Below are 18,126 nucleotides of genomic sequence, written 5' to 3'. Positions count from 1 at the left end.
GTGTTAAAGTGTTTGTAAATGAGTTGTAATTATTTACCATTGCACGTTAGGACCGATTTTAAGAACACTACTTATAACACTTTATTCGGAACACCTGTAGTAACGGTTTAGCCGTGCCAAGAAAAAAATGAGTCTTACGACGCTATCAACCAATTTTCATTTCTAAAGAGTGTCAATTACCGTTCCAATGCGGAACGCAATTAGGAACGGTCATCCAATTCGTGCCAATTTCCACCTTTTTATTATTGTGGAAAAAATCTCATGCTAAAGAAAAAGTACCAAAAACCCAATACATATCTGAAATAGTAATTAACAGATTCTAATCCATCGATCTCATGATTTAAGGAAACCATGAGTAACTTGACAGGATCTATCAATGACACATCTAAGGAACCCTCATCTCTAAATGCACACACACGCTTATATATATTCATATTATATATATGTATATGTATATAAATACAAGAAAAACTAAATACAGAAATCATATACTTACTTACGTACTCATATAAACCAGTATACGTACCTTTGCAATTCATTTGTGCAATTCAGAAACTAAACCCCTAGAACTTGAAGAAATATACTTTGATGATTTTATTTTAATGAATTTCAATTCTAGGAGGTTCAATTACTTCTCCCATATACATTAATACTGCACGAATTATTGTGATCATTGTTCAAGTGCTCGTCGGAGATCCTCGAAGCTCCAATCTCTTCTCATGCCGCTACTCCTGACCAGCCTGGGCGTGGCAGGCGCCGACTCGTAGGAGGCAGTCTGGCTCGTGCTATGGACACGGTGGAGGGCCGGAGACATCTTCCTCAACTTGTTAGTGCCGAGATTGGATCGGCTTCTCATCTTCCTAAAATTGGGTTGCGGCCGGCTCGGCTTTGGTGCCAAGTTGCCTGACCAGCTTCTCTCTGCCTTACGTAAATATATCTTGAAATAGTGCCTCATGTCGTCCTGCACATCGGCCGATCGACCTCTCTTCAGGTCTTCTTCCGAATCTATCTTCCGCAGGCAATTGATCAGGCTCATGCTTAATATGGTGTATGGACAATGACAATGCTGTACGTACAGATTAATGAGTACTTGATGATTTTGAGGGAAGGAATTCACATGTTAATTCGGAGGTGTGCTAGAGGGAGGGAGAGAGAGAAAAGAGATGTGTTTAATGAAGTGAAAACTAGAGATTACTACTTTTCATGGATTCTCCCTCTCAATTATGTGAGAAGAAGAGACACAATAATCAAGGGTGTGATAGAATCTTTTTCGGACAGGGATGGTTGACTTTGTCGCCCTTAACCGTAGCTTTGAAATATATGCAAACCCGATAACAAAGCTCTACCACTATGATCAAGCGTGCAGATCTTTGCTTTGTCTGATTCACAACTCATCACTTGATAAAACTTTAAGGGGATGTTTTTGTATTGAAATTTTGGGTGAATAATCATTTATTTATGAATTGCGAGAATATAATATATAGAACACGGCAACTTAGCCATTTCTTAATCCTTCAAATATTGACATAACCTTTTTTTTTTTTAATTTTTGAACAATTTTGAGAAAAGATTGAGAATGGATGTCCCAGTATACAATTACTTAAAAGTTCAACAAGAAACAATAACCAAGGTGATAATCATTGACTCTGTCCCTCAAGGGCGTAGCCAAGCTCTATCAAGTTCTAGAGGCCGACAAGGCTTGATTTTGGGCACATCAACTTATCTTGTCCAATCAAGCACTTAAATATGGATGATGCCACAACACAATCAGATTTTATGACACAATACAACATTAAAGGATTTTCAAGAAAAATCAGAAGATCAATAGGTCGGACTAACCATACAAAATAAAGTTTAACACTTTGATACTTAAAGCAGTAACAATTTTACGAGAAAAGCGTAAAGGGAACATAAATTAAAGTAAGAATAATGATAAAAATAATAATAATATAATGTATATATTCGTGTGAAATGCAAAATATAGGCTCAAAACATCCTAAAAATTAAGAGAGAAATAAGAGAATAAGTGAGTTTGAGAGTGAGGGTTGATGTGCACAAATGACTGCACAATGCTTCTATTTATAGGCATGTATACAGCAGAATACGGGGTTGTTGTGCAGAGTCATACGCCATTTGAAAGCCCTTGACCGGCTATTATCCAGAAAAAACCATTTGTGATTTGGACTTGATTTGACTAAGATATGTCAGGTGGACTGAATCTTGTCATACTCACTTGAAAATCCAAGAATTTGTTAGTCGTGGATTTCCATCTCATTTGCCATTGATTTACTCGGAGCCATCTGAAAATATTTTAGAATGACGTGTCCTAATGTGTTAGCAAGTTATATGAGGTGTCCGTCCAGATATATGATGACATGTCCAGTTGGAATGGGCTTGTTTTTTGGGCCTCTTTGGTTCAGTAAAATAAGAGGTAAGCGCGTGGGCGTTTCCTCCTTGTTCAGGGGCCAGTTGGGCTTGTATCCAACTAGGTTGACCTGCTTTGCTCGTGGACCTAGTCTGAGAGTTGTAGGGGTCATCATCACTCCTCACCACTCCAGAGTGCAAATCGTAGAGTTAGACTGCTGGAGTAGATAGGATATCCTGCAAAAAATAAGAGAAGATACAGAATAAAAGGAGAAAGATTTTTCCTACTCGTTCTATCAATAGGGTTAATCCCACAAGTTAGCAAGCTAGATTCCCCCCTTTCCGTAGGTTTACGTAGGATTGCCTTTTTGAATTTCAAATTATTTTTGAAAAAAGGGGGTCATAAATACTAATATTTGCAAGCGATAAGGAAGGAGAAGAGTCCTGCCCTTTTGATTGTTGGGAGAAAACTAGATGGCCATCAAGTCCTCAATTAATGGGATTGTTTATGACAAGACATATATGACATCTTCCTTCCTAACAACTTCACACTTTCCTTGCTTCAAGGTAAATTCCTAGTTCTTCTCTTTTTTCGTCTAAAGTAGGGTCTTTCTCTCGCAGGCCTTGAGCTCTCTTCCGTGAATATCTTGTTGTGCCTCATCCTTCCCAAGTAAGTTCATTTTCTCTCCTTTCTTCTTAGTTAATTATGTTTGAGGGAGGTATAGATGAGCGATCCATAGAGGATTCTTTTTATCTATGTAGCTGCTTTATTTGGATAAATGAGGAGCATCCTGACACTTCTCGCTCTGGTCCCTTGGGGGCAAGGCTGAGGAGGAAGTGAGTAGTAAAAAACGGATGTCTAGAGAGGAATCAAAGAGAAGGAAGATAGATGATAGGGTAGTTGCCTCCAGTACGTATCGTTAAGTATCTTCTGGTCTAGTTTGAAGGATTAGGTCTAGGTTTGGGATACCTTATGAATTTATTATTCAAGTCCCCACTTCTATTGAGCATTTGCTAGCTTTTACGTGGCCAAGCTAGAAGTTGGGCTGCGATTTCCTATTCCTCCTTTCTTCACAGAGCTGTCTACCTTTTTTCAAGGTACCCTGAGTCAACTGGTGCCCAAATCTTTTAGTATAATAGCTGGATTTTATAGTTTGGTTAGAAATTTAGGAGAGAACCACTCAGCTGCTCAATTTCATTCTTTCTTCATGCTGAAGAAAGCAAGTCCGGGCTTGTTTTATTTCACCTCTAGGGGATATGCTCAATTTCTTTAATCTAATACCACCATCAAAGAGTGCAAACGCCACTATCTCTTCATATCATCTTTTACTCCCTGGCATTTTCCTACTATTTGGGTTTTTGCTGGCCCTGAACTCCCCAGATATTCAGTTCATAATCACCCTGCACCTTTCAAACTCCTCCTAGATCGCTTAAATGCCTTCGAATATGACCGTCACCAGTCACCGAGCCTTTCATTTTTGTTATGGACTGAGTCCTAAAGGGGTCATCTTGGAGACTGCTACTGATATAGTTTCTTGTGTATTTTGATTTTGTTCCTACAAGTTTTTTAATTTAGATGTGAGTAATTGTGTTAATATAGTTGTGCTTTCTGGAGTCAACATATTCAACCAGCAACTGCATGACAAAGCCGCCTTGAGCAAAGGAAAGATTTCTGAGATTGGTTCCTTTGCCAAGGTCCATCTGCGAAGAGTCCCCCTTCTACTTCAGCCAGCTTAGCCTCTACAAGGGATCCAAAAGGAAAGCATCAGATGAAACCTGTCTCTACACCTGCTAAGCGGACTAAGGAATCAGTAGGTCCTCTGGTGTAATTTGATATTTTTAAATGTGGTGTAAATATAATTAACACTAAAAAAAACTCCATATCAAGCTAAGCTTAAGACAAGCAAGGGAAGTTTGCAGGAGACCCTAATGTAAGGGACACACACTCTCACTATGAAGAGACTTTTGGAGGCCAGGGGTTTCAAATTTACCATAATTCTCCAACCACAATTTGTTTTTATTATAATTAGAAAAAACTGACCACAACTATGAAATCAACCAAAAAAAGGACAATGTGTTAATTCATTACACCACTTTTCTAAAATCTTTAGGTAAATGATAATTTTTAACTTTTTTATTTAAACTATTTTTCGTCATTAAGTAAATGAGATTTACGCTTTGCCATCTCAGTGCAGTTTCCACTAGAAAGTGATCGTATATATGTTTGTCACATTCTATTTTTAAAGGAAAAAAACATTGATTTCAAATTCACCTCCTAGTATTCATGTGCCTTTGAGTCAAATCAAAATATATCATTATTGAGATTTTTCTCAATTATTATCAAACTTGAAAATTTGTGTTTGAATTTCATTTGATTACTATTTGAATGGAATTCAACAAGCTTTTAATTAATCAAATTTAAGTAATTTCATATTTTTAAGTATATATATTTTATAATTTTTATACAGATAAATTACATTGTGCTATTCGAACTATATCTGTTTTTACACTTTGCAATCGAAATTTTTTTTTATGTCAACATACCATATTTACTTTGCAAATTTTGCACTTTGTCATATATAATCCCACAAGTTTAGCAAGCTAGATTCCAACCTTTCCGTAGTTATGCGTGCGATTTCAGCACGGGTCCAAAGTTCTTGGATCTCGATATCGAATTTGGGCTAATTGAGTGAAAGCTCTTGAGAAAGAGAACTTGCAAAACAAAACATTAGCACTTCGATGCTTAAGTTAGTTTCGGATTTAAGAATAGATGAATAAAAAATAAATTATGACGAGAAATTATGATAAAAGTGAGAATATCATATGTAAGAGCACGAAATTAGAGGAGTAGAGTATCAGCAAGAGGGGTTCTCGAGTGTAGAAGGGAACTGTCTGTTGAGGGGTACCCCCTATTTATAGAGGATGAGTCCCTCTGTAACAGGAGTTTCAGTGAGGGGGATGCCCAGCGAGGAAAGTGGGATTTTGGGGTGAAGAGGGTCTCCTTCTTGTGCAAATTCCTACCTGGTGGGGAGTCCTCTTAGGCTGAAGAGTCCAACCCCTTGAGGACACCTTCCTCCCTTCGGGCTGACCTTAGAAAGATGCAACAACCTTCGTACTGGCCTCTTTCTTAAGTTTGCAAGTTTCATCCCTAGACGGATTTCGGGGTGGGAGGCTCCTCCTTGGGCCGAGCCCAACGAACCTCCCTCTTGGGCCGATCGTGAGGAAATATGCCTCCTTCCTTTTCCAATTTATTTTCTAAGAGCAACCGGCAAGGTCGCCCGCCTATCGACTTTCTAAGAGGCACGCTCCAAGCCACCCGCCTGCCTACTTTCTAGGGTGCACCTGCCAAGGCCACGTACCTATCTACTTTCTAGGGGGTACCTGCCAAGGCCGCTTATCGAGTGTTTTTTACGTCTCTCATGATTTGGCAGGATGTCACGGGCCTCTCGTTTCTTTCTTCTTTTTGGATCGTTTTGGCCTCTTTGGACCAACTTATTTTTATGCACATCAATAACACTCTAATAAGTGGAGATTTCGACACTTATTAAAGTAGAAATCTTCAGAGATGGGGTCCAAAGAATAAACTTTTCTTTTCGCCTTTTTTTTAACTCCTTTAAAGAATATAATTAACATAAGCATGCATTGAATAAGAAGAACTTACTTCGTGCTTATATAGAGCAGGACTTTTTAGGAGGGTACCCATGGAAGAGGGCTTAACAGGTGCCTTTTGTGCCTACTTCGATATAGAGTTTTATTTTTTTACAAGAGAATGTTAAATAACAAAAACAGGTATATATTAGGAATAGATCTTGCATGGAGCGAAGTTATTGTGCCTCCTCGGAGGAGAGCTTGTTTAAAAGAGGGTACCCTTCTTGGAGCAAGACTTAGGAACCTCACTAGAGGAAAAATAAAGTGTCCGCTGGAAACAGGGCTTAGATGCCTCCGCGGAGGAGGGCTTAGGTGTCTGCATGGGACAGAGCTTATGGGTTATCCAAAAAAGGACCTAAGTGCCTGCCGAAGAAGGGTTGGGGTGCTTGTGTCGAAGACAAGACTTTTGTGCTTCTAGAAGACAAGACTTTTTATGATAGGGATGTCTTTCTCGTGAAATCTCTACAAGCAAACATATGTCAACATATTGAAAGGTATAAAATAAATCTCCAAAATTATTAAAATAAAAAGTATTCCTTGAGGGAAGCAGGTATGCCCCTTGGTACAGGGTTTTTTTTAGGGGGAAGTCTGCCATGGGGCAAGGTTTATTCTTAGAAGGATGCCCGCCTGCTCTTCTAGGGGGCATCCTGAACACTAAAAACTGAATTAGTGAAAATCATGACTAAATAACAATGGTGATGGAGCACTGAAATTGGGCCTTGAACAGAGGTAGTAATCAGTCGTAGGAGGTCCTCTAGTGTTAGGGGACCATCCTTTCAGGGGAGTCCTCCAAGGAGGTGTGGACTCCTTCCATTGATCTCACATCTTAGATCTATGTTTTCCACAGACGGCGTCAATTGATGTGAGCAATTTTAGCATGGGTTCAAAGTTCTTGGATCTCGATATTAGATTTGGGCTAATTAAATGAAAGCTCTTGAGAAAGAGAACTTGCAAAATAAAATATCAGCACTCTGATGCTTAAATTAGTTCTGAATTTAATCATAGATGAATATAAAAATGAATTCTGACAAGAAATTATTATAAAAGTGAGAATTCCGTATGTGAGCACGAAATTAGAGGAGCGGAGTATCAGCATGAGAGGTTCTCGAGTGTGGAAGGAGGGGTTCTCGAGTGTGGAAGGGGACAGTATGTTAAGGGGTACCCCCTCTATTTATAGAGGTGGACTCCCTCTATAATAAGAGTTTAGGTGAGGGAGATCCGCATGCTCAACAAGGAAGGCGGGACTCAGGAGGGATAAAGTTGCACCTTATTCGTTCCTTAAGCAGCAAGTCTTCGGATGAACGGGTACTCCTTCGTGCAGACTCCTACCTAGTGGAGAGTCATCTTAGGATGAAAAGTCCAACCCCTTGAGGGGACCTCCTCCCTTCAGGCTGACCTTGGAAAGATGCAGCAGGTCTTCGTACTGGGCCTCCTTCTTAAGCTTGCAAGTTTCATCCTTAGACGGATTCTAGGGTGCGGGGCTCCTCCTTGGGCTGAGCCCAGCGAGCCTCCCTCTTGGGCCGATCTTGAGGAAACATGCCTCCTTTCATTGCCAATCTGTTTTTTCGGAGCACCCGCCAAGGTCGCCCTCTTATCTACTTCTAGAGGGTACCCGCCAAAGCCGCTCGCCTGTCTATTTTCTAGGGACCACCCGCCTGTCTAGTTTCTAGGGGGCACCTGCCAAGGCCGCATATCGAGTGTTTTTGGGGCCTCTCATGATTTGAACCTCTCATGACTTAGGCCTCCTAGGATGTCACGGGCCTCTCGTTTCTTTCTTATTTTTAGATCATTTAGGCCCCTTTGACCAACCTATTTTTATGCATATCACGTAGGTTTACGTAAGGTTAACTTTTTGAATTTTAAATTATTTCTACAAAAAGGGAGTCCTGCCCTTTTGAGAATTAGGGGGCTTTGTGATTGTTGGGAGAAAACCAGATGGCCATCGAGTCCTCAGTTAATGGGACTGTTTATGACAAGACATATACGGCATCTTCCTTCCTAACAGCTTCACACTTTTTTCAAGGTAAATTACTAGTTCTTCTCTTTTTTCTTTTTTTCATCTGAAGTAGGGTCTTTTGGACCCTTCCGCCCATTTTCCCGTAAGCCTTGAGCTCTCTTCCGTGAATATCTTGTCGTGCCTCACCTTCCTAAGTAAGTTCGTATTCTCTCCTTTCTTCTTGGTTAATCATGTTTGAGGGAGGTGTAGACGAGCGAGCCATAGAGATCTAGCTGCTTTATTTGGAGAATATGAGGAGCATCCTGACACTTCTCGCTCTGGTCTCCAAAGGGGCAAGGGTGAGGAGGAAGTGAGCAGTAAAAAATTGATGTCTAGAATCAAAGAGAAGGAAGATGGATGATAGAGTAGTTGCCTCCAGTACGGAGTCGTTAAGGGACTTCCGATCTTGTCTGAAGGAGGACATAAGTGAGATTAGGTCTAGGTTTGGGATACCTGATGAATTTCTTATTCAAGTCCCCACTTCTATTGAGTATTTGCTAGTTTTTACAAGGACCAGCTAGAAGCTGGGCTGGGATTTCGTATTCCTCCTTTCTTCATAGAGGTGTTTTAGTATAATAGCTGGATTTTATGTTTTGGTTAGAAATTTAGAAGAGACCCCCTCAGCTGCTCAATTTCATTCTTTCTTCAGGCTAAAGAAAGCAAGTCCAGGCTTGTTTTATTTCACCTCTAGGGAGAATGCTCAATTTCTTCAATCTGATACTACCATCAAAGAGTGCAAACGCCACTATCTCTTCATATCTTCTTTTACTCCCTGGCATTTTCCTACAACTTGGGTTTCTGCTGGCTCTGAACTCCCTAGATATTCAGTTTATAATTGCCCTGCACCTTTCAAACTCCTCCTAGATCGCTTAAATTCCTTCGAATATGACCCTCACTAGTCATCGAGCCCTTCTTTTTTGTTATGGACTGAGTCCTAAATGGGTCGTCTTGGAGACTGCTACTGATATAGTTTCCTGTGTTTTTTTATTTTGTTCCTACAAGTTTTTTAATTTAGATGTGAGTAATTGTGCTAATATAGTTGTTCTTTATGCAGTCAACATATTCAACCAGCAACTGCATGACAAAGCCGCCTTGAGCAAGGGAAAGATTTCTGAGATTGGTTCCTCTGCCAAGATCCATCTGTGAAGAGTCCCCCTTCTACTTCAACCAGCTTGGCTACGAGGGATCCAAAAGGAAAGCATCAGACGAAACCTATCTCTACACCTGCCAAGCGGGCTAAGAATCAATGGGTCCTCTAATGTAATTTGATATTTTTAAATGTAGGTTAAATATAATTAACACTAGAAAAAACTCCATATTAAGCAAAGCTTAAGACAAGCAAGGGAAGTTTGCGGGAGACCCTAATGTAAGGGACACACTCTCACTAGAGAGAGACTTTTGGAGGCCAGGGGTTTTAAATTTACCATAATTCTCCAACCTCAATTTGTTTTTATTATAATTAGAAAAAACTGACCACAACTATGAAATCAAACAAAAAAAAGGACAACGTGTTAATTCAAGTGAATGAGGCTTTATCATTACACCACTTTTCTAAAAATCTTTAGGTAAATTATAATTTTTAACTTTTTTATTTAAACTATGTTTCGTCATTGTTTGCCACTCAAAGTAAATGAGATTTACACTTTGCCATCTCAGTGCACTTTCCACTAGAAAGTGATCATATATATGTTTGTCACATTCTATTTTTAAAGGGAAAAAACATTGATTTCAACCGCATAAATTCACCTCCTAGTATTCATGTGCCTTTGAGTCAAATCAAAATATATCATTATTGAGATTTTTATGAATTATTATCAAATTTGAAAAATTGTGTTTGAATTTCGTTTGATTACTATTTCAATGGAATTCAACAAGTTTTTATTGAATCAAATTTAAGTAATTTAATATTTTTAAATATATATATTTTATAATTTTTATACAGATAAATTACATTGTGCCATTCGAACTATGTCTGTTTTTACACTTTGCAATCGAATTTTTTTTATGTCAACTTACCATATTCACTTTGCAAATTTGCACTTTTTCATATATAATCCTTTTTTTTTTTTTTTTTTTTTTTTTTTTGGTTAATTTGTCTGTTGGAAAAACATCGCATGTTGTGTATATGTGAAAAATTTTGCATCACATAACCCTTAAATATCACATGTGCACTGCTTCATTGATTGAAAACTTGATTGAAAAGTAATTATAAATGGTAAAGTGATGGTAAGTTGATACAGAAAAAGAGATTTAACGCAATGTACCTCTATGTGATATTGCAAATAAGCAAACTACCCCTACTAGAAATAATAGCAATTTATCCCTTATATTTTCCAAAATGAAGCAATTTACCTACTTAGATAGGGACGTAACTTGCTTTGTTTTAAAAAATACAAAGGGGTAAATTGTAGCATTTTCAAAAACTGAGGGAGGTAAAGTGCTATTTTTTTTTTATAGGGAGCATTTTTCTCATTTGCAATATGACAAAAAGATTGCTGCATTTTTCCCCAATAAAAAATTTAAATATCAAAATATAAAAATAGTTATAATTTAGATAGCAACATATAATTAATCGTTTTTATATTAATTGAATCTCGGCTCGATCGAAGCCTAAACCCTTTTTAAATAAAAAAAAAATTATTCAAATCTAGTTTAAAAATTCAGATTCAAACGAACTTTCATCAATCATCGTTTTTGCTGGAGAAACCAAAACATAAACAAAATGAGGGGAAGAGTTGAAAATCGGTAATACCAACACATAAAAACATCAACATCAAAAGCTCATCATATTATAAATTAAACCATACATTCAACCTAATTAATCACTTATGAGCAGCTGATCGAAACAATGAACCTACCAAACATTTTGATTGTTTGGCCTTTTTTCTTTTAGTTATACGTCACGTCATTAACTAGGTGCTCAATATTAAAGTTTGCGTACAATTAAAACAAGTCATCAATTATTTTATATATATATAAATAAAAGAAATGAAGATATGATTCGATTCCCATTCACCAATAAAATAAAATAATTCAACATGCAAAAAACGATGCCATAATATTAATTAATAAGTAATTAGGGTATCTCCAGCTGTGATCAACCTAATCCACATTCATTATTCCTTGGATTAATGTGCCCACTTGTCAATTATACTAATATAGTTTTAATTATTAAATACATGGTTATTCAAGGGTTTTTTGCACAATGTCATCATGCTTTGTATTCGGCTTAATTATTTTTTTATTATTAAAATATATATTTAAATTAATTCGTTTAATATTAATAATGCAAGTTGCGGATGTAATCCGCAACTTTCACATTTTTTTGTTTTTTCTTAAAAAAATAAAACGAAGTCGGAAAGCAGGGATTCGCGACTCCAATTATTGGGAGTCCATGAGTCCCATTAATTGGAAAAGGGAGTCGTGGACTCCCTTTTAATTTTTTTTAAATTTTAATAATTATTTTATATGATAATTGATTATTAATTAATCAATTATAATTGTTAAATGTGATAGTCTGTCCCACAAGTGCATCGATGCCGTCGGCGTCGAGGCCTTTTTATTTGCTCACCCACATTATGTTCATTATCATCATTATTGACATTAAACGATAAGCACTAAAACTACAAAATTGAAGCGATTTGTAATGGGCATATACACGGCATCTGTAACAGTTTTGTAACAGATGAGGTATGCTGACGTCAGTGAGGGGTAATAAAAATGTATTTATTTTGTAACAATAAGAACCGCTACATAAGCCGTTACAAGTTTTCGATATTCCTAAAACCATTACAATTTATTAATCGTTACTAATTTATTATGGTCATTGTAATGGCTACTTTTTTTTATAACGTTTTCTAGTGAAATAAGGATGCGTTACAATGGCAGTGGGAAAAACCGCAAAAAATTATACAAGAAGACAGTGTTACAAAATCGTAACATTAGAGACGATTTTTTTGTAATAATTGTTACAAAGTCCATTGTAAAATAACAACTTCATTTTCTTACGGCTAGTCTTCGACGACTATATTAAGAGTTCCAAAGCCCGTTATAAAAACTGCTACAAAAAAAACTTATATATATGTGCAAGTTATTTTCATTTCATTTCTTACTAACCACACATACTCTCATTACTCTGATTTTCATGCATATACACTTGATTAGCTTGTAGATTATTACTCAAATTTTGGACTGTCAACAAGTTCTGATCATCTCATGAGTTGGTTGACCAGGTAATAACGACTAATTTAATATTTTATTGTGTCTAATTAAATTAATTTTAGTTTATTTATTTTAGTTTTATAATTTTTTATTGATCTTATATCATGTTAATTATATGTATTCTCCTAAATAGTGTAGTGTAACATGTATAAATTTGTAGGTCGTCAAATTAGAAAATTAATTATATATATACGTGTGAATACAGTTCGCCATGTTATGAGAATTAAGGAGATAGATGTATAATAAGAACCTAAAGGGAAAGACAGGTCTTACACCAGAGTTTGAGGATGGGGTTAAGACTTTCATATAATGGGCAAAGGTCAGCCTGGACATATGGATGGAGACAAAATTAGGTGTCCTCGTCGAAAATGCAAAACAATAATGTTCAGAACACCCGACTATGTCAGTTATCACTTGTGTTTGCGAGAGTTTCAGAATATTTTAATTGGACTTCTCATGGCGAGATCAGGGTGCAGGAGTACTTTGAGGCTGTGACTGTCCCTCCAGTGCCAGAGGAGCAAACCCCAACTGCCCATGTTGAGGGTAATTATTCACACTAGGGTGATAAACAATAGATAGACTGGACACAGAGGATGGTTTTTATGCAGTCGTGCCGAGTTATTTTTCTTCTTATCACGATGGTGTGCCTAATGTGTTAATAGGTGACCAAAAACCAATTAAGTTGGCTATTTTGAGAACCATTTAAACAATATTTATATAAGAAATATTGTCCCGATGAATATGGTAAGTATTCGTCTTTGGCATATGTGTCTGTTGTGCTTACCAAATTACATTAAACACTTCACGTCATAACACATGCCCACAGACAACTTAATAACCCTGCGCACTGGATGGTGGCTATGAAACCAACTTCAGAGGGTTGGTCTGAAATGTTCTAAGTCGAGAACCTCGAGACTAGGCATGAGAGTCCTATTGAGACTTGCACTGCGTATTGCATTCATTGGATGAGTGTAGAGTTTCATCGGCGAAAAACATTGGACATCTATGCAATTTGAGGGGGTTAGTTGACAAGGTGGTCAACTGACTGAACTGACTCATGGGGATCGTCAAATGGAAGCCTTAGAGGCTTGGTCGGTATGACTTGATTCCCCGACTCCAATAGTACAGGAGTATTCCTCAGATTTGAGGAATATCACGGCTGTCACATACATACAATGACTGTATCTTAGATCTGTGTTAGAAGTGATTGTGTCACATACATGATCATCTTAAGCCTTGTCCAGTGCAGTCGGAGTATGTAGTAAGAACGGTGAGTTCCAAGAACAGGATCCATCCGCTATCAGTATGTGACAGAGATATCTCCTATGCACTTGGAGATGAGTTCACGCTTTATGAATCTGGGGCCACAGTAGTTGATCGAATAAGAAAAGGAGGTTCCTATGTTAAGAAACTTGGCGTAATGCGGTCTTAACTATTAAGCATAGACGTTTAATCTAGGATGGGAACCGTCACCAAATTCCATGCCCTAGACTAAGGCCAGTAGACTGTAGACGGAAGGACCGTACTCATATGGACTCGAAAGTCTAAATGTTCGCACGAAAATTCACCTAGTCTATAGTGTCATAGACCGTTGCTAGACGACCACCCATGGTGATGGGCTTTCTTGTTTAAGGGTTAATCAAGAAATATTAATTAAATTTAATATAATTAATAATAATGTTGGACACTAGCCCATATCTAGGTGAAAGGTGAACCTAAAGAGTCACACACAAATCACCGAGAAAGAACAAGGAATTAATTTGGAATTAATTCCATAAGATGTAAGTAATTAAATTACTCACACATAGGGTCCATTGGCGAGATAGCCCAAGTTTAAATTAATTTGATTAATTTAAATTGGGTTTGTCTTTATTTAATCAACAAATCGAATTCTATTAATTAATAAGAGACAATTTGGTCTTGAGTATATAATTGGATTAAATACCTAGTGGGTTCAATTAAATAAATTTTAAATTAAATTTAATTAAAATTCATTGGGCCTTGAATTTATTTTACATAAAATCGGCCCAACGATTAAGGCCCACTAGCAAAATAGATGGAGGAAAAGTTAAACAAAAAAATTATATTTTTGAAAAGTGCTAGCTTGGTCATATTTAGACTCTTCTATATGGAATTGATTGAATAGTTACCTTATACATAATGGAATGTATCTAGACACATTCTGTTTATTTATTCAAGATATATAAATATATTTTGTGTATGATTATTAGGGTAATAATTCATTACATAATACAACATAAAAACCTTCCTCCTCCATCACCAAATTCGGCCGCCTCCTCTATTATTCTCATAGGATGAGTTTTTTCTTTGATCTTGATTCATTCTAGCAAAGGGATCAAGGTCTCATTTTTCAGTGTGGTGCAAATCATCTTTGGAGAATTCCTACGTTGGAATCTCGGATGAACGTTCAACGAAACTAACCGATTGAAAGCTCGAAATTTAAAATGTAAATTCCAATTTTAATTTTCGCTTCTATTTTTATTTTTCCAACCATAGACTCGTATGACTATATTTTGTTGTTGCGTAAATAATTCATACTATATCGAACATCGGGGAACTCCAAGGGTACACCCCTTGAATTGGTTTGTTTCTATACTTCAATTTTATTATCATGCGTTTTTATTTATCGCTTCCACTAGAGCTTTCCTAGACCGTACCACGCGATCCCTTCAAGATGATGGTAAGAAGAAAAATAACCCGGTGGACTGCATCAAAAACGATCTTCTGCACCCAATCCATCTATTATTCATTACCCCCAATGTGAATAATTACCCTCCTCATAAGCAATTGGGATTTGCTCTTCCTGCACTGGAGGGCGGTCACAGCATCAAAGTACTTCTGCACCCTCTCATCGCCATGCGAAGTCCAATTATAATATTCTAGCATAAACCCACGATTACACAAGTGATAGCTAACATCTTCGCATGTTCTGAACTTTGAGTTTTTGCACTTCCAGCAAGGGTACCTAATTTCATCTCTTCATATGTTCACGCTGATACTTGTCCCATTCTATAAAAATCATAACCCCATCCTCAAACTCTGGCGTAAGACTTGCCCTTCCTAGGAGGTTCGTATCATACATCCATCTCCTCAATTGTCGTAACATGATGATATATCACTGCATATTCACACGTATATATATAAATATATAATTTGATCTATAAATTTATAAATATTATGAATTACACTAAGTAAGAATACATAACATATGAGATCAAATAATCATAAAACTAAAATAAGTAAACTACAATTTAACTAACAAAAATGGTTAAATTAGTCGTTGTTACCTGGTCGACCAACTCAAGAGATTAGCAGTTGCTGGTCCAAAAATTAAGCAATAATCCACTTGATCAAGTGTATATGCACGAAAATCAGAGCGATATTATCAAAGAGATATTGAGAGTGTATGTGGTTAATAAGCAATTCTACAATAAATAAAATAAAATAAAAATAACTTGCAATACACATATATATAATCTATTTTGTACCGACTATTGTGACGGCCTTTGAAACGAAAAGAAATAGCCATTGAAAAATAGCCGTTAAAAAATATAGCCGTTTTAATGTCGTGTTTGGAACTTCTTTTGTAGTACTATCTAGTAAAAGAAGTCATCCATATTCATACGGTTTTTGTAACACCTTTTAAACATACACTTTCTCCCTGCTTTTTACACAGTCTTTGTAACGGCTCTACATTTTTTCCTATGAGAAGTTACAAAATTTTGCCGGCCGTGACAAACACCATATGAAAATTGTAACAGACAAAAATAATTATCGGGTGTTGTAATGATTTTTCTCTTTTAAAAATTTATAGCGGCCTTTCATACATTATTTTTAACAACAGATATTATAAGAAATGCTGGCCTTCCCTAAGTTCAATTACAATTACAAATCTGTGGCAAATTATAACGGCTTTTATCTTGTAACGGCTTTTGTGATATATTTATTTTGTAATGGCCTTTCAAACGGCTTTAGTCGTTACAACTTAGTGAAATTTACAATATTCCTGACATGACGTAATCACAACTTATCCATTATAAATTTGTAATAAAACTCATGCGTATTGGAATGGCTAAGAGGACGTTCCAAAATAACCGTTACAAATTTTTGTATTTTTTTTGTAGTGATAAATATTAATTTTTCATTCAATTTTTTTATTAGTATTAACAAATTCAGTGAATTTTGTACTAAGTGAACTTATTCGTTAGACAAAAGCAAATTTCAAAAATGCTAGATATAATTTTTCAAATCGTAAGAAATTTATGTATAATTATACCAAATATTAGTGAATGTAAATGTAAGTATCCCATAGGTTAAATATTAGGGGGAGGGGGAAACAAAAAAAGGGAAGCAATTTGTTTGAAAATCAATTTAAGTTGGATATTTACAAAAAGGTTCTTTCATAATTTATAGAAAAAAAAAATTGCATACTTTTTATCGTGTTGGTCCATTCAAATCCCTACAAGCTCACTCTATCAAAATAAAATATCAATAAGAAGAATAGGTGATAAGAATTTTTATGTGTTAAATTGGGGATAATTACACACCCTTTCTATTAGATTTGATGTAATTATATGAGGCCTCTCTTTGATTTGAAAAATTATATCTAATATTTTTAAGATTTGTTTCTATTTAATAAATAGATCAATCAGTTAGTTAAAATTCACTGAATTTGCTAATATTAATTAAAAAATTAGATGAAAATTTATATGAGAAACTTGCATAATATCCCCCTGTGTTATGCTAAAATTGCACAAAACTTACCTGTGTTAAATAAATAGCCATAAAAGACCTTGTGAATTTTGAAACCCTGCAAAAAAGACGCCCTCCGTCCAAAACTGACGGAAGGTGCTGTACACGCTGTGGAAATGAGAGTAGAGCTTTTTTTTTATCCTATTTCAGCTTTTTTGGTAGTGCAATTGTCCAAAATACCCTTCTCCTTCATTATATATACAACTTAACATCCCCTCACAAACACACTACAAAAATAGAATTTTAAGTGATAAAATTTTCAATTTGTCCCTTTTGTTTGAATATAAATAAAAATCATATATTATAAATTAAATTAAAATATTATTTAATTTAATATTTTAGCATATTTATTTATAAAATATACTAAATCAATATAACAATCCTACAAAATGTTATGTTATTAATGAAATTAAACTATTATTTAATTTAAATATATTTTAATATTTATATATAAAATATACTAAATAAATATAAAAATACATAAAATTTATATCAATTTTTTAACTTATATAAAACATTATATTAAAACTATTAATATATATTTAAATTAAGCATTTACTATTTTTTATTATTTTAAAATTTCCGCACACAAGATCTGCGTCCTGTTGATCGCGCGGGTCGGAGCCCTTTTATCCAGACCCGAATACTCATTGAAGACCCAAGCGACGTACACCGTCCGATCTTGGACGTAAGCTAGCTGGATAAGGCCACGTGGCTCATTCAACAATATCTACCTAAACTCTATAAATACCCCAATATGCTATGATTTGAGGTAACTGATTCCAAGTTCTTTTCGATCTAAACCTTTGATCATTACATTTTACCTCGATCTATCTAACTTGAGCGTCGGAAGGTCGTTGTCGGGGACGTGCCCGACGAGCTCACTGTTCTTGTCTTATTCTCAGGAGCCCAAAACTTGATCTTAGAGGAATTAGTCATCTGTGAAGAGGTCGCTCATTCTAGATCGCTGAATTCGTGCAAGATTAGTTGGCGCCATCTGTGGGAAATCCCTGAGAATCGCCAGTCAACATGGAAGGTTCATCGAGGAGAAATGTGTTGGAGGAAGATACTCCCAAGAGAGGTAGAGGATCAATGGTTCATATGACGAGAGATGAACTTCAAAG

The 18,126-nt window shown here is 36.1% G+C and overlaps 1 protein-coding gene across 1 annotated transcript; it reads right to left on the bottom strand.

Moving 5' to 3' along the window:
• LOC105165159 lies at positions 219–1,120 on the bottom strand (the record flags this gene model as incomplete). Its single annotated transcript, XM_011084064.2, has 1 exon — positions 219–1,120. A coding segment is annotated over one exon (450 nt), but the record flags the coding sequence as incomplete, so codon positions are not given.

The sequence above is a fragment of the Sesamum indicum genome, linkage group LG6 (assembly GCF_000512975.1).
Source record: "Sesamum indicum cultivar Zhongzhi No. 13 linkage group LG6, S_indicum_v1.0, whole genome shotgun sequence".
NCBI lineage: Eukaryota > Viridiplantae > Streptophyta > Magnoliopsida > Lamiales > Pedaliaceae > Sesamum > Sesamum indicum.
Note: the sequence above shows the minus strand (reverse complement) of the source record. Positions and strands in the feature narration are given on the sequence as shown.